This window comes from Sardina pilchardus, chromosome 13 (assembly GCF_963854185.1).
Source record: "Sardina pilchardus chromosome 13, fSarPil1.1, whole genome shotgun sequence".
Lineage (NCBI taxonomy): Eukaryota > Metazoa > Chordata > Actinopteri > Clupeiformes > Clupeidae > Sardina > Sardina pilchardus.
In genome coordinates, this window is record NC_085006.1 from 10951133 (window position 1) to 10971923 (window position 20791).

General features: G+C 42.4%; 2 protein-coding genes across 2 annotated transcripts; one reads left to right on the top strand and one right to left on the bottom strand.

Moving 5' to 3' along the window:
* Positions 1–1201: 1201 nt before the first annotated feature.
* On the bottom strand, positions 1202–4834 carry rrp8 (ribosomal RNA processing 8). Its single transcript, XM_062553052.1, has 7 exons — positions 4465–4834; positions 4086–4380; positions 3101–3971; positions 2740–2869; positions 2446–2552; positions 2050–2146; positions 1202–1940 (listed from the first exon to the last, which is right to left on the bottom strand). Exons 1-7 carry the CDS (start codon positions 4552–4554, stop codon positions 1827–1829), a joined length of 1704 nt encoding a protein of 567 aa, XP_062409036.1. The 5' UTR covers positions 4555–4834; the 3' UTR covers positions 1202–1826.
* Positions 4835–5111: 277 nt separating this feature from the next.
* Positions 5112–20650, top strand: ilk (integrin-linked kinase). The gene is made up of 13 exons (XM_062553053.1): positions 5112–5250; positions 6725–7023; positions 11125–11290; positions 14159–14254; positions 14407–14503; positions 14766–14849; positions 15107–15192; positions 15453–15562; positions 16688–16815; positions 17753–17874; positions 18148–18247; positions 18658–18788; positions 19113–20650. The coding sequence occupies exons 2-13, from the start codon at positions 6935–6937 to the stop codon at positions 19260–19262; spliced, it is 1359 nt and encodes a 452-aa protein (XP_062409037.1). The 5' UTR covers positions 5112–5250; positions 6725–6934; the 3' UTR covers positions 19263–20650.
* The last annotated feature ends 141 nt before the right edge of the window (positions 20651–20791 follow it).

Genomic DNA, 20791 nt, shown 5'->3' on the forward strand with positions numbered 1-20791 from the left:
GTATGCAACTACACAAAATTAAAATTTCATAAGTAGAATGAATGTCTGAAAACATTATGTTTTGTTTTGTTATTTTTGCAGAAACATGTGCCAGCATAGAGGTTTTAACTATATTCTTTGACTAATGTACTGTACTATGTTCTTACGGTTAAGATGTAAGTTCTGCCTTCACATCTGTATGTATAGCTGTATATAGAACATAGTAGCAAGGTCATGGATGTCAAAGGAGGCACACAGGAGAAAACACAGCATGATTGTGTTGATGGTGTATACGAGCTCTTCATTAACCAGTACATTAACCAAGCCATACTCTTTTTAATTAATCCAAAGTGAAGTGAATGAGGGATTGTCCTAGTATACATCTATTCCTAGGTCATCACAGGAAAGTAGTGAATTGTTTTTACTTCGTGTTAGGTTAGGTTAGTACTTTGACATCTCTTTAGGCTTTGACAGATGATCCTAGTTTATATCTGCATGGGGTTAGGATCGATAGTGATTTATGGCTAGTAGTGCAGTGTAGACCCAGTTTACAAAATCACTATTATATGCATTGCAATCCCAATACTATGAATGTGCTACTGTTCCGTTTACCTGTAAACACAATGTAGCATTTCAGTCCCAGCAGCCCCTATCACCTTATGTGAACCTTTAGAACTTCAATGGGCAGTTCAAGGCTAATGAGAATAAGCCCCAGGCAAGGCCTGTCATGACGCAGGTGGTTCTATTGACAGTGAAATACTGCCGTTATCTTTAAGGCAGAGATCTCGAGAGGTTTACTCTGTGTCAGCCTTGAGACCATGACAGTGAAGCTGACTGGCTTTGGCTGTGGTGATTGACTGAACAAACACACAGGGCTCTCCTGTCCCCGTTAGCAGCAGTGATGCAGAGAAAAGCCAAGTGGAGGGTTCATACCGAGTACGTGGTTGACATCTGCTGCCTGATTCTTCATGCTTGTTTCTCAGGCAGTGTGGGAGACTGCCCATCAGAGGCCAGTTTGGGTACTGCTCTTATGCCAGATCAGTGGCTACTGGTCTTTGTAGGAGTGGCAATGTTGACAACTGGATAATTGTTAGTGCTTACTGCAAATTCTACACCCGATACTACACATTCCTCTGAACATTTCTGAAAGATAAACTGTAGACGGGGGACAAACTAACTGTAGTAGACATGAGATAAATGAACCCAGCAAACTTAACAGGATGCCATAATCTGATTTAATGGTAATGATTTGAGGAAGGAGCCGCCCAATGCCCCATCACGATAGACAAACTAAAAAAGACGCTGAGGGCGCTGTGAAGAAAGACGCTATCATGTAATGAAATGAATCATGAAGTTGTCACTTTCATACAAGATAAACTCAAGGGAAACTAAATCAATAGTACATGAAGTACTATAGTGGCCTATGTATGATTATTCTCCAAATATTACTTATTCAGGAATTGAGAGATCGTTATGTATTTTACATATTTAAAATATTACAACACAAAACCACCAGAAACATTAATGTAAATAAAAAAAACAGTATTTTCTTGTAAGAAAATATAAACTCAATGCAGTGACACTTCTATACTCAACACATGAAGATTGAGATAGTTGAATCCCTTGATTTGATTTCGCCAGGCAATAATTCTGGTCCTGTTGCTGTCCATAGTCACTGTCCATTTAATTTTGAATCGCAGACCACGCAGGTGTATTTCACCATTAGCAATTCACCTTCAACCAGAACGGCATATACAGTAGAACTACTGGAGGTCAACATCTACTTCCGATTTCTTTTTCCTTCTCGTGTTTCTTCTCCTGGTCCCGAGTGGCTCTTCCCAAGTTCCTTATCGTTTCTTGTACACACATGGTCTCAGGGCCAGTCCTGCCTTCTTGGTATTCTCAGGAGTATGAGCAACTTTAACAAACTCAAAGAGGTAGAAATAGTTGTTGTTTGTGTCCTGTGGGAACGGGGTTTGAGGGGGGAAAATTATCAAATATGAAATGGTAATACGATTTAAAAAGTAACTTAATGCTACTCAAACAGTGTTCTTTCGATGGTAACCTCACCTTTGATGTTAACTTGAATCCAAGACTTGATAATGCACCTACGAAGCCACGCACATTCTCAAACCGACTTGCCACCTCAGCAATCTTCAGCACTCCACTGGAAATTGGAAAATAAATAAATAATGCTGGCCTGGTTGGCTAATAAAATATGCTATCCAAAAGAGGTTAGGGCCACATTCTCAGATTTGCGCTGACGTCTTTTTTTACATGCTTCCAGTTACACACTTATGAGTTCAGGTCATTCTCATATCCACACTTCCGTCACACCCACAATACTCTACTCAAGTTCAGTATCAAGGTGGGTTCATGAAAAAGGGAACCATGGAAGCAGTGAAGCATGCTCAAGGCGCGTATGACTAAGGACGTACATATTAACTGCTTTACAAAGTTTCTTACCTCATAAACAGGACTCTGTTGGCCTCGGCGAGAAAGTCACTTAGGTTAGTCCCCATAAGTGAGAGACAGAACACCGCAATATGTACAGAACTATCCTCAAGAGGAACCTACACACATGAACAGAAGCATACAGGCATATCTAAATAGGCACATCACACCATTTTTCCTCTATTTTAGATATGAGGATAACTGAACACTTTTTTAAAACTGAGCAAAATTGAAGTGTATAAACAAACAAATAACTTGTAATACTTTTGGCATTTATGTTACTGTAAATAATCTTAAATCACTTACATTGGCCATGTCACACACAGTCACCAAGTCACAAGTGGGTGCCAGATCAAAGCTATGCACTTTGTTTTTCACACTACGTGCAATTTTGCAGTCACCACAGCCAAAGTCAGCAACTACCAAAGATGCTGGCCTACAAATAATGAACACACAATGTCATATTCTAACCAATTTGAGCTAGAGCATAGGCGAGGAATATTACAATCAATCAACATTACTTCATTCATAGCTACACTTTGAATGAATGCTGAAAAAAATTAAACAATAAAGCAAACAATGACAATGGCACATTAAAAATGACAGCTTTCCAAAATATGCCACACTGTTTTCACCCTTTACTTTGCTATTATAAATCGGCACTTACTTTTGATGAATGAAGGAAATGATGGCATCCACAGGATTTTCAGGCCAGTGCTGGACCTGTGTGGTAAAGCCAAGATGGTAGACCTCAAAAGCCTTTGGATCCTGCTTGAACATTCGCTTGGCCTCGCTGCTTGAGGTGGTGTACAGAACCTCGTTGATGTAGCGAAATCTGGCTGCCTCCAGGCGCTTTTCCATTTTGGAGCGCAGAGCAGCCGAGCGGTCCAAGGGCTGCCCTTCACCCTTCACCTTGTCCTCCTCGTCAGTCTCTTTCTGCGTCGACTCCTCTCCGTCCTCTGCAGACTTGGCTTTGGCGTCCGAGCGATGACTATCCAGTATATGCCTCAGTTTATCTGCACGCATTTGTCTCTCCTTCTGTTTCCTCTTGTCAGAGGGCTTCAGAGGCTCTGCTTTCTCTGGTGGCTCGACAAGATTTTCATTTAAATCATCGTTTGTAATGTTGCTGGTGACAGTCAAGCTCTCTATGGGCACTACCTCATCTGTATTAGAGGGAGGGATAGAGCTACTACTTTTCTTTGCTGCTTGTTTTTTTCTTTTGATCTCTGCTTTCCTGGACATCTTAGACTTAGCCTGATTTGTCTCACAAGGCTCTATTTGTTTCGGCTCGCTAGATGTGTCTTCTTTGTCAGATCCTTTCACCGGTCCTGTGCGGCCCTGCCCTGTCTCTGACGTGGACACCTGAAGCGGATGGTTTTTGTCCTGGTACTTGTTCTTGCATTTTCTTTTGTTTTTCATTCTGTTCTTCCACTGCTTGCGACTTAGAGCCTTCTCAATACTGCTACTGGTCTCTTTATCCATTTGGGCACCTTCCATCTGTTCCACTGTTACTGATTTGATACTGTTTTTCTTGGAGGCTGTTACAGACAGAGACAATAACCAGAAGATATGGTCAAGGGGTCTTTTTTTAACACCTATTAGCACATATTAGCAACACATACTCATAATCTTTTTTAAAAAGAGACACTTACCTTTAACTTGAGGGCTTAACTTCTGCTTTTTGGCAACTTCGGGAATGTCATCCCCAGCAGGATTTGCCCCATCTCCTCCTTCTGTCTGACTTTTTGCTAGCAGACCTCTTTTACGCTTCTTGATTCTTTTTTTCTTTTTCTTAGGCTGTGATGTTGGAGCCTCCTTCTCTGCTTCACTGTCACTATCTTTAGGAGCAGAGCAACTGCTCCAGTCAGGTGCTGGACGTGCTGATCCAAGAGTTTGGAGAGTTCTCAACAAACTCTTCATCTTCCCAGCCTTTGCCGTTACCGTTACCTGTAAAACAAGCGGGCAGATTGCATTAAGAGCCCAAGTGAAGCAGATCCTTTGAATTGGGCAACAACAACTTCCTCAACTCACCTTTTCTTTAATTGAATCCTTGTCTGTATTGGCACACTGAGTCAATGACCCTGCCGAAGCAGTATCATTCCATTCCTCTTCAGCAAACATATTTGATTACGGACACGTAGCAGTGAAGTAACGTTAGTAAATATAGCATGAAAACATTAGCTGCTACATTAGCTCTGTAGCGTTGACTAACTAAACTTCCATTGCTTATCAGAAACGTTTGCGATAAACGAATTCGTTTGTTTAAATTACTTTATGGATACTGGTGACCTAGCTACTCTGCGCTAAACTATTTTTCAAATTGTGCTCACACAATTGTAATAAATCCACGTTGTTTGTGAAACCATGTGCAGAGAGGCAGGCTTGAGGCTTCTGGCTTCATCAGTGTAGACGCAGAATTATGACGTTTGTTAAACAGCTAAGAACTATGGGATTGTAGTTGTTTAGTTGCTCAGCGCGTACACGTTCATTTCAGACAATTCTGAGAGAACTGAGAGTGTTTGGGAATAAGTCATTCCTTTGCTCGCAATTATGCTAACATAATTATAAAGAACTGGTTTCACACGATTTATTTGTCATTGAAGGAATCGAGAAAACTACAAGGAATCAGCTCAGCCAGCCACTGTGACTGCTGTTTTCCACTAGAGTGCGCAACGACTGAAAATTCTTAGCCAAAGAGCTGCTTTTAAGATTTCATGAGGGTGTGGACTGTTGGGACGTAAGCAGTCTTTGCTTCAATCTGTCAAGGCAACTAACATTTATTGTTGAATCCTTATGCAAAATAACTGAAAACGACAGGTAAGTTATAGTTATTTAATGTTATATCGATTAAATATATGAATGACAGACAGCGTTCCCTATATACACTTGTGGAAAAGCTAAGTTGGCTAGCATATTAGCTAGCTACGTGCCCGGTTCAAGCGAATGAAAGAAGGTTGCTATATCAATTGCCAAATAACCTCAGTGAAGATGGTTAGCTTGCTTGCTAATGTAAACCAATGCCTCCTGCCTACAATGTGCTGATATTTGAATTAACCAATAATTCCATCTACGAAGATAGTTTTAGAAGTCAACATTCATGTTCGCCTTGTTCGCTTAGGGTAACTAGAGGAAAAATTAAGTAGTTCTGATGGCGCTGGCTAGGTCGCAAAGTAGCTGGTAAGCTAGCTAATGTAACGTTAGCTGCCTAACTCCAGTAAACAGTCAGTTTCTCCACTAAGTTTTTCGCTAACGGTAAAAACTTAAAACTACAACCAATTATTTTCGAACTAGTTATAACTTGTGAATCAACAACTGGATAGAGTGTAACATAGACGTACGTTTGTTAACCTAACTTATGTATAACTTACCTATCAGCTATTTTGAGGTGTGTTAACGTTACTGTCGACTTAACTTCGATTTAGTTACAGCTCTTGAATGACCCGTTAAATGTAACATATGCACATTTATTTTAAGGCGACCATGTAACATAATGTTGAATTTCAGTTGGCTACACATGGCTGATTTCGATTAAAAGCCAAAACGAGTATTTAGGTGGTCTCCCCAAATTTTAATTTGTAGTGATTCGGTTTACTGTGTTGAACTGAAGTGTTTACTATACCGTTAGAGCTGTCCTAATACAACCCAACCCTGGCACGACCATCACAGAGCACCATAGCAGGAAATAAGTGTGAGGGGAATTTAACTTCAGAACACATTGAAAAGCAGTCTGCAGGATGATTACGATCATAAACTCCATGGAGAGATGGGTGGTCCCAGCCAAACCTGTGTAAAGTTTCTTGTGGGTGTAACTTTACAGGTAGTTGTGTGTCATATTATTAGTTAGCCAAAATAGTACATACTCTACCAGATTGCCAAGAACATTGATAGGTTAATAGGTTTGTTTTTGTCTAGGGCGCAAATTTGTCTGATCTAGTTGAAGCTGTTACATTTGTTAGCTATCTAGGCATGTAAATATATCACTGACTTGCGCTATTATGTATCAAAGATGCTATAGTGAATGGTATCACCTGGCAGAATGACCATCAGCCAGTTTTTAACATGTCACTCAGATTAGGCCAATCATTTAGAATGCATGGTTCATTTTACTTAAAAATGAACCAATGAAATGATCAAGAATTAATGAAGAACATGACAAAATCGTAAGTGAAAAGTATGTATTTGTATCAATGGAAAGAAATAGTATTTAATTAGTAAATGATCATACATCTGTATGATCATTTCTATATTGATGTTCCTGTTGATACATATTTTGTCATATTTGTTTTTTCAGGTGTAAGGAGCGCTCCTGCCTCTGTCCCCTGGTCACTGTAGGGGTGTGCTCTGAGCCTGGGGACGAATGCTTTCCAGGCCTCCTTTGAATCTCCGCGGTTACCTCTGTACTGTATCCTTGTCACCCACTGCTATCCAGCCAGTCATATCTGGAGAAAAAGTGAGCTGGAAGAGTCAAAGTAAGCGTTGAGAGTTACCTGAAGAGGCAATTATGGATGACATCTTCACCCAGTGTAGGGAAGGCAACGCAGTTGCTGTTCGCCTTTGGCTGGACAATACAGAAAATGATCTCAACCAAGGGTAAGACCTGCTGATTTTTTCCCACAGATATCTAGAGCATACCAAAGCATGTTTACAATTCTGTCCAAGGAATGGAACATACCACTGTCATTTACCCGCAGGTGGCTGTTTAGCTGAACTCACCTCAAAGAGTTTTATGTTGACTCTTCTTGGAATGCAGTTCAAGCTGAGCTACTGTGTGTTTAAGTAACTTTGGATATTTCACATAATTGCTTAAGCAATATTGTCTCCCCAGTATTCCCACGCAGGTCAGCATGTGAACTATGCCCTGAACCCCTAATTTTACTTAGTTGTGTGTGTTTCAATGTATCCTTACGTGACTCCAAATGTCTCAGCTACAGAACAGATGGATTTCCCATGCCTCGAAGCAGGAAACGCTGTTTATTTTTTTCCATCTGTTTTGTTTTTTTAACCCTGTCAGAGCTATATTTAATTTTGATGTGTAAAATGAGGAACATGTGAAAAACATTCCAGAGGCAATTGGCATAACATGCTTTTTTTTATGTATGTAAGGCGAGTAGGTTCTTCAAAATGAATTTAGCATGCCCGGAGCATAGGTTTCTGTCTTGTCTTTCCCTTTTTTTGAAAAGAAATATAAATCACACTGACATGCAGGCTTAGCCATTAGCAGATTGCCTGTTGATACTGGCCACTGACGTTTCAATTGCAACTGAACAGACATCTACTCCCCTCTCCGCTGTTGTGCAAGTTGCTGGCTGCGTCGTGTCCGCATATAAGGTGTTCTGTCCCACTCTCTCCATTTATCTGTGAATTTACCAATTTACTGGCACACAGGCTCAAAACACTGGCCAGCTCTGTGGAATCCACAATGTCCTTACATGGAATACCACGGAAGCCTCAGGGGAGCAGTCCTCACAGCCCACCAAATGAGCAGGAGAAAGGGGGAGGAGAAGAGCACGTTTGTTCTAGACTGTGTGTGTGTGTGAGTGAGTGAGTGTGTGAGAGAATTGTGGGGGGAGCCTTTGAATTTATGGGAGGCAATGCACAAGGGGCTGTATTAGAGCTCATTAGCTCCCTGCCCCACGTTTGGCCCATTGCAGTGGAGTCTGATAGGTGGCGTTTGATAGTGGCCTCCGTTTCCTGCCCCTCATTTCCTCATGTTTGCACTGATAATTCTTTGCCCTTCCTACACATGACGAGGCATTCCACACAAGTATTTGTAGCTCTGTAGGGTTAAGTAAACAGCAAGTTTTTTTCCCCCTCCCTTGAAACACCCCCTGAATTCTAACTTTGCTGTTTCAGAAATGCCTCCAGGACTTTGTCATTACCACAGTTGTAGAAAGACAGGGGGAAGAGAAACAAGGTTGGGGGAGGTGTTTTGTGAGTGCCTTTTTTGGATTGGAGGCTGGGCTGTATACAGAAAGATTGCTTGTTTATATTTAACCCCCAGCAAGCATCTAGCATGTCCGCTTGTCAGGCTAACGCGGTCGCACCCTTCACACAGTGAGCTGGAAGGGTCATTAACCATGCAGTGTGTTGCCATGACAAATCTCAGTCCCAACACTGATGCAGAATGTTTTGGAATGATGTGTCACAGTAAAGTGATGTGATGTGAGTAAACTTCTCTATCAGGGCAGTTGGATTTGTGTGGTGTGGTCAGCTGTTGATGTGGCTCTTTAACCGTAGAAGTATGACTGTGTAATGATGTGGTGGTAAATATGACGTATAGCGCAGCGTCCAGGCTTGTGTGGAGGGGTGAGTAACTGTGTGGGGGCGTGCGGTGACCGGCCGGCCCCTAGTGAGCTCACTGGGCTGGGCCTCCCCGTGGTTGAGACACACAGGGTGCAGACAGGGAACTCTTCCGTCTGCCACTCTGAGCTACGCTGGCAGGTGGCACTGCCTGAAATAACAGCAGTATTACGGGGCAGCAACAGAGGAGAATTCCTCCATTTCCTGGACACTGGGACATCCCTGTCCTGCCAGGGTGGAGAGAAATCACCCAGTTCATAACTCACTGTTCTGGGAAAGACTGTGAGTCTTCAAAAAATGGCTGTGTTATGTAGGGTTTATAACAGATGGTATTGCTATCCCAAGGCTTTTTGGAACTTCCTTGTGAATCAGTTTATTTGTTTATACGTTAACTTAAAACATTACTGAAACGTGGACATAAAGCTTATTTTCTGAACATGAATTCCGGAGGATGTCTACACGTTTACATTGTCCAGTGAATACACAGTGCTACAGTGTTACAGTTGCGCACTCTACTGGCAGTAACAGTTTTCCATAATCAGCTTCTATTGTGGAGAGTGTGGGTCTGCTTCCAGTGTGTTGCCCTGGTCGAAAGTAGGATCTCTCTGGTGCAGCTCAATGATCTTCTCTCTGCGGGGAACACATGCCCCTCTGTGTGCGGGGAGAGGGTTCACCCTCCTCCCCACAAAGCGCCATCAGTTTACCACCAGATCATTCGGCTCCCCCTCCTCACGGGCCACATCCATCCACCACTTGACTCGTGTTAACAAGTGCATAATGAATAGTGTCTGAATGGAGAAGTTGGGCTGCTATTTAGGCCTGTTGCCAACACGCAAAAAAAAAAAAAAAGGGCCTCCTGGAATTTTGATGTCACAGGAATGGGAGGAACTGGAAACTGGAGGGAGAATTCCTGCTGCTTGCTGAGGGCACTTGGAAGTGTGTGTCCGGCATTCCTCCCCTGACGTTTTTGCCGAGCGTCGTCGTCTTCTCTAGGGAGGAGAGGCCAGGCTGTGGAGCATGAAGAAAAGAGAGAGAGAAGGAGGGAGGGAAGGAGGGAGGGAGGGAGGGAGGGAAGGAAGGAGAGAGAGAGAGAGGAGGGGGGGGCACAGTGAGTGAGTGGATGAAGTGTAGTGAAAGTCAGCGGGCCGAGCAGATGATGCATAGCAGCTGAGGGCCCAGTGCGTAGCCTACTCTGTGCATGGATGATGAAGGAAGTCTTCTGGAGCCTTATATGGCCTGACAGTGTAAACCAGGCCTGCTGATGTTTTTTCCTCCCTTTTCCTGACTGAGGGAGACTGCCAGATACTCTCCCCCTCTCTCTCTCTCTCTCTCTCTCTCTCTCTCTCTCTCTCTCTCTCTCTCTCTCTATTATTTCCACTTCTCTTGGATCTGCACTCCTTGCCTTTGTCTTTGGTCAGCTGCCGGTTAGCTTTTTTCAAGGGTGTCATGTGTGGCCATTGTTTAGAGGATGTGGCTGATTGTAGTAGAGGTCATCTGTAGACTAATTGGTGTCTTTGTGCCAGATGAAACCTCAGAATAAAATCAGAATGGATTCATTTTAGTGTCTGAAATGTTCTATTTTAGTGCTTGCTTTTGTAATGTCAATACTTAGTACCTCCACCAAGTGTGCTTCAAGTGCATTTGTCTACCATCACAGTCACTGGCTTGCTTTGGTGCGAACAGAAGATTGACTGCTTTATACTTGTCAAAACACCCTGCTGAAAAAAACAGCCTGACCAGCTAAAGGTGGTTTGCTGGTTGACCAGCTTGTTAACCAGCTTATTTGACCACCCTTTGATGGTTAACCAGCTAGACCAGCAAAACTCTCGCGAAAACACACCTTCAGCTGGTTTACCCAGCTTATGATGGTAATTCAGCTGTTTTTGATTGTCGTACCACCTTAAGCTGGTCATTTTAGTTGGTGTTGCTGGTCTACATTGCTGGTTTTCACTGGCCACACCAGCTTATGTTGGTTATTCTAGAAAACCAGCTTGACCATCTTTGTCAAGCTTGACAGGCTGGTCACCAGCATGACCATCTTAAACCAGTTGTATCCCAAATGACAGGCTGGTCACACCAGCACGACCAGCTTCCTCAGATGGTCACGCCAGCATGTCTAGCTGGTGGCCTAACCAGCTACACCAGCAAAGACCAGCAATAAGAACTGTGTTTTGGGCAAAGACCAGCAAAGACCAGCTAAAACCAGCTACCAGCCTAAGCTGGTTTCTTGCTGTTTTTTTCAGCAGGGCAGTGTCTCAATGCTCAATAAATGTCATACATGCTTTCCTAGAGTGGTTGCTAATTGACAACCGTCGCTAGTAAAGCTTAATTTAAAGGTGCAGGCTGTCATTGCTGCGGATGCTCACGTGCACGCTCTGTGTCTGCCCACAGGGATGACCACGGCTTCAGCCCCCTCCACTGGGCGTGCCGCGAGGGCCGCTCCAACGTGGTGGACATGCTCATCATGCGCGGAGCGCGCATCAACGTCATGAACCGCGGAGATGACACACCCCTGCACCTGGCCTCCAGCCACGGCCACCGGGACATAGTAGGCAAGGTGAGTCGCCATCATCTACCTGATGGTCACGGGACCAGCAAACTCAATGCCCCCTGTGAACGATGTGACATCTGGGTTGCCTATTGTTAGCTAGGCCTGTCATCTCCGACCATAATTCTAAAGGAATCCTGGAAAGATCTTTTATGAAAGAAATGGAGTAAATCAGAGTAAATAGGATCAATGAAATGCACTTTGCAAACAACTGGATGCAAGGGGTGACCTCTGTTAATGAAGTGTGTGTGTGGATGGGTGGGTGTGTTTTTTGCATATCGAAAGGTAACATTAATGAACATCGTCACGTCAGACCTCAACTATATAGAGACTGCTTCTAGATGCGGTTTGCTTGCAAAAATTATTCACACTATACAACATGCATACCCACATATGCAATGCCTGTTCGAAACAACATTACTATAGTCACTCTCACACAGCACAGTTCTGAATCAGAGTTCACGAGTAGAAAGTCACCCAAGTGAGTGCTCTGTTGAGTAGCCTAAAATGTTTAGATGTGAAATATTAATGATGACAGTGAAGCCTGACCTCAATAGTATGGAGACTGCCGCAGGATCCAGTTTACTTGGGGAAAAAAAAAAAAATCTTCAACGGGTTTTACAATCCATACAGATATATGCAGTGCCTTTTCAAAACAACATAAAGTAATGGTTTCATAAACTGCCACTACACTTTGAATACTTTGGACCGTCTTTGGACTTAAACAAACAACAATTTCAATTGCATGGTTTTGAATCGAAAGAAGCAACACTTTCAACTGACAGTTTCAGAATGCCATATTCATGACGAGCATTCAGATATAGGCTACTCTGACCACTTCAGCTACAGACTTACAGGGAGGCTACACTGGGCACGTAACCGAAGCGTTTGTGTAGCGTTTGTGTAGCGTTTGCTGCAGCAATTGGCTTCCACTATAATCAATGGAACTGGCTCCACCAGACGTGGAAGCGACATGTACGTTTGAAAAACACGAGACCAATCTTTTAAAACTATTTTATTCTAAAATGATTCTATTTTACACTATGCGAATGGAGTGCCTCACTCGGGCCCGCTGCAGCCCAGCTGTTGGAGTGGCAGAGCATGACGTCGCTTATGCCAGAGACTGTTTTTTGGGAAGTCACACTGTTGCAGATTTCGTATGACAATGAATCATTCCACAAAATTGTGTACGTCACATCTATTATCAAGTTCTTAAATTAGGCTAAACAGCTTCAACACAAAACGGCTGTTGCTGTTGGGCCTATGTCATTTTGATCTGTAAACAACGTTTACATTTTGCTTGGCCTACTGCATGTTTATTACAGTATTATAGACCAGGTTGTTGGTGGCTAAGCAGGTAGAGGAGCCCGACATTGAACACCATTCTGGCAGCCTTCGCCATCATGAAATTGTAAAGCGCGTTGAGTGCTCGGAGTAGCAGAAAAGCAGTCCATTTACCATTTTCCATATAAGCATTACTGAATGCTTAGCTGGGATGATGTTTTTTCCTACCATCATCCTGTTTTTAAAGAAGTCCAACTTGCGGGCATGTAATTGGGCTATGGGTTCGCCTCAGGAATAGCATGTTTTGAACGGGCACTGCACTAGTAGAATAGTATATTGGAAATATACATTCAAAACACAAACTACACACACTACCTTTCACATGGTTTTTATTAGATGGACTGCTTTTTGTGCAAAAAGGGAGACAGACTGCATGGTTAAAAGGCATGGCTCTGATGGCACAAACGTTCAAATAAATGAAGCAGGCGAAAGCAGCCCATTTCCAGGACAGTTGAGACATTGTGTTTAAACTGGATGTCACAGTAGCATCTGGACAGATTGGTTACAGAGGCTTTTCAGTTCAGTTCACACAGGAAATATGTGTGTGACTTCATGTATTAGACAGAGTCACTTACACTAAAGAAAAGTACAGATGCGGTCCCATCGATGGATGTAAAAAAGACTTACCGTATTTGTTCATTGTTATTAGGGCATTATATGATTTTGTTGCCTAAAATCCATTATTGTTGTGTCTGCAAAATTCCTACTGTGATACTCTTCGCAGTTATGTTAGGGCTGAATTTCACACCTTTTTGCTTTGTTTTTGTTTTGTTTTGCTCTTTTAAAGATGAACAATCCTCCAGGCCTCACCCCAAATAGAAAGCTAAACTAAAACCCAGACATGTGTGACTCGCATATCCTGGTCGTATGAGAGTGCCTGGCTGTGGTGAATCATTGGATTTGGGCTGCTGCGGGCCATTGTGGCTGCTGCGTTTAATATTAGACATGTTATAATAGTTTTGGAATGCTGCAGGAGAGCTTCAGAGGCCTGGTGGAGGTGTACAGTGTGTGCTTTCTGCAGATGGCTCAGAGTCAGGCCCAACCTGCTACTGCTCTTATTACGTAATATTAAGAACTTTTTGAAGCAGTACATTGCAGAAGTGCTGATGTGCACTTTTGAGTGTTTAGTCTGTGTTTGTGCGGGTGTGGGTAGAGATTGTTATGCACAGCTGCTGTGGACAACCACAGAGTACAAAAGCTGGTAGAGGAAGAGGAAGGAAAGAATGGGTATATATTTTTTTTTTACATTGAAACCAATGCTATAAATATTTATATGGATGGTATACATGGTCAAAAGTGTGTACATACCATAAGGGGTGTACTTTTAAAGCAAAACACATAAAATGCCGCAAAAGTCACCGACCTCTTACAGTGCTATACATAGAAGAACAAGCCGTTAAAGAGGTTGCGAATGCAGTTTGAAACACGTAGACGATGGTATCGCCTTCAGTTGGTGAGCATGTTGATTCCCGCGCGTCTCCTCCTTAATCCTGTATCATGTGTAAACCGCGCTGTTGTGGTCTCGTCCCCCAGCTGATCCAGTGCAAGGGGGACACCAACGCGGCCAACGAGCACGGCAACACGCCGCTGCACTACGCCTGCTTCTGGGGCCAGGACCTGGTGGCCGAGGTGAGTGCTCCCCCTGGTGGTCAGTCCCCGCTCCCCAGGCCTCCTGACTGATGCAACACATGTGGTCCTGCAGTACACACACACATATACACACAAGTCCGCCTCTGAGGGACAACGTAGACATTTCCTTTTTTGGTGCTTCTCTCCCCCAGGACCTGGTAACTAATGGCGCCCAGGTGAGCATCTGCAACAAGTACGGAGAAACCCCACTGGATAAGGCTAAACCACACCTGCGTGACATTCTCAAAGGTATTCATGATGCCGCATAAACAGACTGATAGGAGAAGAAAGAATACTGATGTCTATCCTTGTTGATGATTGTGAATCTAAAAGCACCTTGTCTTAGTAGATTAGAAGTTGTATTAGAAACTTGTGGCTCAGTTCCTTTCATTGCAGATGCACCACATCATTAGTGTTATTGGTGCCCAAATCTCTCCATGTGGTGGCTTACTGGCTTTGTTGTTTTTGTTGTTGTTGTTGTTTTCTGAGTGATTTCCCTCCTTTGTTGCAGAGCGCGCCGAGAAGCTTGGGCAGAACTTGACCAAAGTGCCTTTCAAAGACACTTTCTGGAAAGGCACCACTCGAACACGGCCCCGTGAGTCATGCTCAGTCATTACGCTCCACTTGGGCTAGCAGATCAATCTCTGACTGCCAGTCCCTCTGTGTGCACTCACGCTGCACACCCGCTCTATAAATCTCTCTGAGCACAAACAGCTGTTAGTCCTATATGAAAAATTGTCAGCGGTAAATCACTGGAAAGTTTGAATTCATTAAGCGCATTTTCAAAAAAAAAAATGCTCGGCCTAGGATATGCATGATGATGACGTGTGTGGATGTGTTTGGCATTTTTAGGTAATGGCACACTGAACAAACATGCAGGCATCGACTTCAAACAGCTGTCCCTCCTATTGAAAATCAATGACAACCACTCCGGAGAGGTATGGAGCCTTCGCTCATTAGTCATACTGTAACAATTAAATATATAACGTAAATCGAATCCATTTAGTGAATACAGAACTCACTACATATGTTTTGTGTATCACTCTTCAACTTCCTGATTTAATTTGAGTCCTCATGTACAGTATGAATGATGTTCTCCAATGTCTATCTACTAGGCTATGGGATATGACTCTGTTTTACTGGCCTGTTGCCTGTGGTTGTGTGTGATGCTTTTCTAACGACTTGCTTTTCTGGGTAGCTGTGGCAGGGGCGCTGGCAGGGCACTGAGGTTGTGGTGAAGCTTCTGAAGGTCCGTGATTGGACCACCAGAAAGAGCAGAGACTTCAATGAGGAATATCCCAAGTTAAGGTATGTGACTTTTTGTGTCCTCACGGAGTACCACATCACTTTTGTCTCTGCTATTTGTTTCATCTGGGAAATGTATCCTTTTTGTTTGATTTCCATCCAAAAAGGTTGTGTATTTCCGACAATACGTCTGGGAAATGGAAAGGGTGCCCTGTGGCAATAGAACCTGAACACTGAACAGAATAGAAGCATTGTCTCTTTGTGACATAGCAATTATACATATTACTTTTGCAAAATACATTTATCATGAACATACTGTATGCAGACATGCCTGTTAATATTTATATTATGTGGCGTTGCAGGGGTAATTAAGTACTTCTGCCACCGAGAGAGTTATTACTCTTATCTGACATGCATTAGCCCTCCCTGTTAATAAACATGCTGTCACATCAAATGCCTTTTTAAAGACTTGAAACTGCTTGGAGATTGACCTTGTTTATGAACAGTGTCCCTTGTCAGATGTGGCAGAGCTGTCTCTAAGGGGACATTGGGTGAGGGAATTCGAGTGGCTTTGGATTTGTCAAATGTGCTATTAGTTTTGAGTAATGGTTAAGTTTTGAGTTAGGAGGTGACCGCTAGAAATATCTTTTTCACATCTGCACTTGGAATACCATAGGAATAAAGGCCAGCGATAATGATGTGTACTGTCATTTTTGCGTATCATCATTCAGTTGTTTATTCAGGGAAATGAACCAGAGCTAAATGAACTAGAGCATTGATCTCTCCTTTGGTAACGCCCTGAGCAGGCACACTGGCGTCATTTCAGAGAAAGGCGGACACAACAAGCATAATCCTACCAATAATGTGACAAAAGGATTAATCTGTTGGACAGATGTAGTTTTTTAAGATTCAACTTGAAACTTCAACACAAACTGACCATCACAATTCTGAACACTGCTCGTTCACAATTTACTGTTTTGTATTTTAGTTATGCAAGTCTGTGTTTTATTCTGTTATTATTGCCATGGAAATGAGTGTACATCATGATACTGCCTGAAGTATCATGATGATGTACCTCTGCTGCCCTCCTCTATGTAGACGTGCCTTTTGATTTCCATCCTAGTGATGCCCTTGTGTCTGCCTTGTACTGTCCTCCCCCATCCTCCTTGTCCCCTGCACCCATCCCAGGATATTTTCCCACCCGAATGTCCTTCCTGTTCTTGGGGCATGTCAGTCACCCCCTGCCCCCCACACTGTCATCATCACACATTGGATGCCGTACGGTTCTCTCTATAATGTACTTCACGAGGGCACAAGTGAGTACTGTGTCCGTCCCCTCTGTGTTGTGTCTGCTTGTATACGCATAGCATAGGTGTTAGTGTAGAGGCCCGCCCATGTGCAGAGCTGGTCTGAAATGCATGCGTTTCCCTTTTTCCTTTTGTGTAATAAAGTTGACTTGGCAATGTGTATATAAATATCTTTTGTTGAATTGAATTGTATTATGATCAGGGTTTCAAACCAGATTTATGACCAGATTAAAACGTAATGTTTCCACCTTAACATTAACGTGCCAGAATTGGTAAAACGCCACAAAAATATTGTTTCCAGAACTAGTTAATAACCATGTGAAATTGTGTGATTATAATAGGAAGGCCTGACTTTTGGACTTTAAAGATGTCTATTATTGATACATATTTTACTCTGGTCGGTATGGCTAAATGTGACAAGACATGAAAACGAGAGCTCCACTCTGACTTGTGTGACCGCGAGTACAATGACACTCATGGCCAGCTTGTGCAAATCCAGATTGGTTACTGCCATAAGCCCAGTAGCTAAGGACGTTTCACTGCACTTTAATGCACTTCTCTCAAATAGGCATCTAAGAGTGGAGCAATGGGCAACCAGATAACTTTTATTGAAAGAGCTTTTAATACAATTTTACACAAACTATTCTGTCAAAGAACACTGAAAAACAAAGTTTCTGGTTTAGTTTTTGTTCCTAGCAAGATATCAACTGTTTCTGTTTTTGTTTTTTTCCCCCCCGTGAACTGGTTCAAAGCCTTGATCATGATGCATAGTTTTAAACAGGGAAAGTGTTGATTGACTTGAAATATTTGTTGGATTTATGATGCCTTTGTGCACTTGCCTAGGAATATAATCTGTTATAGGTCACAGCGGGATGCATGCATTGATTATGCAATCCAGCACGGCGCAGAATGATTGAACTGGGTCTTTTTCCCCCTTCCCAAACAGACTTCGTGGTGGACCAGACTCAGGCGGTGAAGTTTGCCTTGGACATTGCCTGCGGAATGGCTTTCCTGCACACGCTTGAGCCAATGATTCCCCGCCACTATCTAAACAGCAAGAGTGTCATGGTGAGCCTACTATAAATATTTACCACCAAATCTCTGTGCCACATCAAATGGAAAATCCTCTTCCTCCACTGGTCGGTCTGACCTTCTGCTTTACTTGCATGCCAGTAGAGTGTTTTCTTCTCTCAGATTTATGTTCCTGTGGTGCTACAAAGGAACCCCAGGCTTCTTGATATAAAAAAAATGTGCACATTCTTTCTTTACTGACTTACATCCTTTTATTAGTTTTTTTTTGTTTTTGTGCTTGACTCTGTTTCTTTCTGCCATCCCTCGCAGATTGATGAGGACATGACTGCTAGGATCAGTATGGCGGATGTGAAGTTCTCGTTCCAGTGCCCAGGGAGGATGTACTCTCCAGCTTGGATGGCTCCTGAGGGTATATCACTCTATTCTGGCATTTCAGTCCGATCACTTAGCAGATCAGCACAAGCCACTGCTCTTTTCTTTTATTGTGCTTTTCTTTCTTTTTTTGACATTTACTGCATGAATATATTGATGCACTGCAGGTCTTGACTAAAATTTGTAGTCAAATTCCTTGATGGATAGGCATTTCTCAGAGTTGATGCAGAGTGCTAATGAAGACCACATTAACTATATTTACCACAATGCACAAGACCTAATTACTTCTTTTGAGGGTATATGCTCTCAGTGAAGACTGCAAAATCGCCAATCGTGTTCAATAATTCATGACAATGTTTTTTTCTGGATGTGTGCATCTACAGTATGCCCTCGGTTGTATAGGCCAGCTGAAGAACTCTCTCTCTCTCTCTTTTTGTCACCTTGCAGCCTTGCAGAAGAAACCTGAGGAGATCAACCGACGCTCTGCAGACATGTGGAGCTTCGCCATACTGCTCTGGGAGCTGGTGACCAGAGAAGTCCCTTTTGCTGACCTCTCAAACATGGAGATTGGCATGAAGGTTGGACATTCAAAGTTGACATTGTTATTAGATTTTCTGTATTTACCCCTGCTACAAGCCCCAAAATGAATTGAATGAGATTTCTGCCTTCTTCAAGTAACAATACAGGATTTAGACTGGAGACTGCAATGCTAAATGATACTTTTTATGTAAGGTTTCAGTGACATTCGTCGCTATGAATATAATTTAAAATAATGTCAAAGCTTTACATGAGGGAAATTCTCATACTAAAATTAATATTTGATAGAATTTATTTATATTTTGCCTCAGTTTTTAAGTATTGGAAATGATTAAGGCGTGGTGTTCTTCTTTTTTTTGCGTCAGGTGGCCCTGGAAGGACTGCGCCCCACCATCCCTCCCGGCATCTCGCCCCACATCTGCAAGCTCATGAAAATCTGCATGAACGAGGACCCGGCCAAGAGACCCAAGTTTGACATGATTGTTCCCATCCTGGAGAAAATGCAGGACAAGTGAAGCATCTCCACTACTCACTCACTCACTCACTCACTCACACCCCTCTCCTCACCCCACCCCCCCCCCACTGTATGCATACCAGATATCTCGCTCCTGTAAGCACCGGTGGTGCGCTGTGTTACCAGTGTTGCCTTAAACTCTTTCCTCTCACTACTTTACGCTACGCTGTACACCACTTTAACTCGATTCTCTGTTTAAAAAAAGAAAAGAAAAAAAAGACAGAAAAAAGAAGAAAGAAAAGAAAGAGCATCAAAGATGACACTTACTATTAATTTGAATTTTATTACATCTTTTTTCCTCGTTTTTTCTAAGATATGTTTTCTCATTAATATTATTGTTAATATGATTTTACGTAAGCTACTGTCTGTTCACAATCCCGCCCTGAAATGTATTGCATTGACTATTATTATTATGTCACAGGCTCAGTGGAATTTACTAAATTAATGATTTACCTGCGTAGAGCCAAAAGATCCTACCAGTGCCTCTCTTCAAAACGGTTTCTTCTTCCTCGCTGTTCTAAAAAAAAGAGAAGTCAAGTACAGTCATCTGCCATTTGTCTGGACAGGCGCTGTAAGCACTTCTGCTTTCTGACAGAAAGAGGACTCCTCTGCTTCTCCAAACCGCTATGTGTCCCATTTCCCTCAGTGCCATTGCAAAAGTATAGACTGTGGTGATTGTATATGTTTGTCTTTCTATATGCAGGTGTATTGTGTGTGCGTGTGTATGTGTGTGTGCATATCAGATTGTGCAACTGCTGTAAGCTGCTTAATCAGTCCAATCATTTCACTGTGCCCAAAAGGGAAGCAGATTGTGTGAACCTGCAAAATCACACGTACGTAGGCCTTATTTGTATTTCAACACCAGATAGGTGGATGATTTTGAGGCCAAGGCAGGTCTCTTGTGAAGCTGGAGTGTTGTGCCTGAATGCCTTGGCTTTGAAAAAAACCTCACACTCTGCTCTCCATTGCATTTGACATCCTGTGTAGCAGTCCGGTACATTTCACACAAGTGCTCCTTTGTGCAGATTTATTTTTGCTATGTATTTTTTTTTATTATTTTTTTTTTTACATATCTTGAAATACTGAATCATGCGCCAGAAATACTCCAGCTCTTTCATTAACTCCCCAAAGGAAAGGTCACGTTAGATTTTTTCCACACAGTGCTTGTTTTTACTTTACTTTGGGACTTTGCTGCTTTACCTCTTCTCAGTCATTGCCATGTTAACTTTGCATTACATTATATATTTCTTTATTTTTAAAATTGTATTTCATCGTCCATCCACTTGCTTGCTTGTTCTGAAAGAGGGGCATAAGCCAAAACCAAGCATGTCTTTAAATATATGTAATTTATATATGTGCATTAAAGAAATATACTTGTTTAAGAAATAACTTTGTCTTTTACAGTTCATGCATGTCCTTGAATGTGTAAATTGTTTCAATATTATTATTATTATTATTATTATTATTATTTGTACATGAAATGTTATGGACCAAAGAGAGGGCTTAAAATATTAGCCTTTTTTGTTCAAA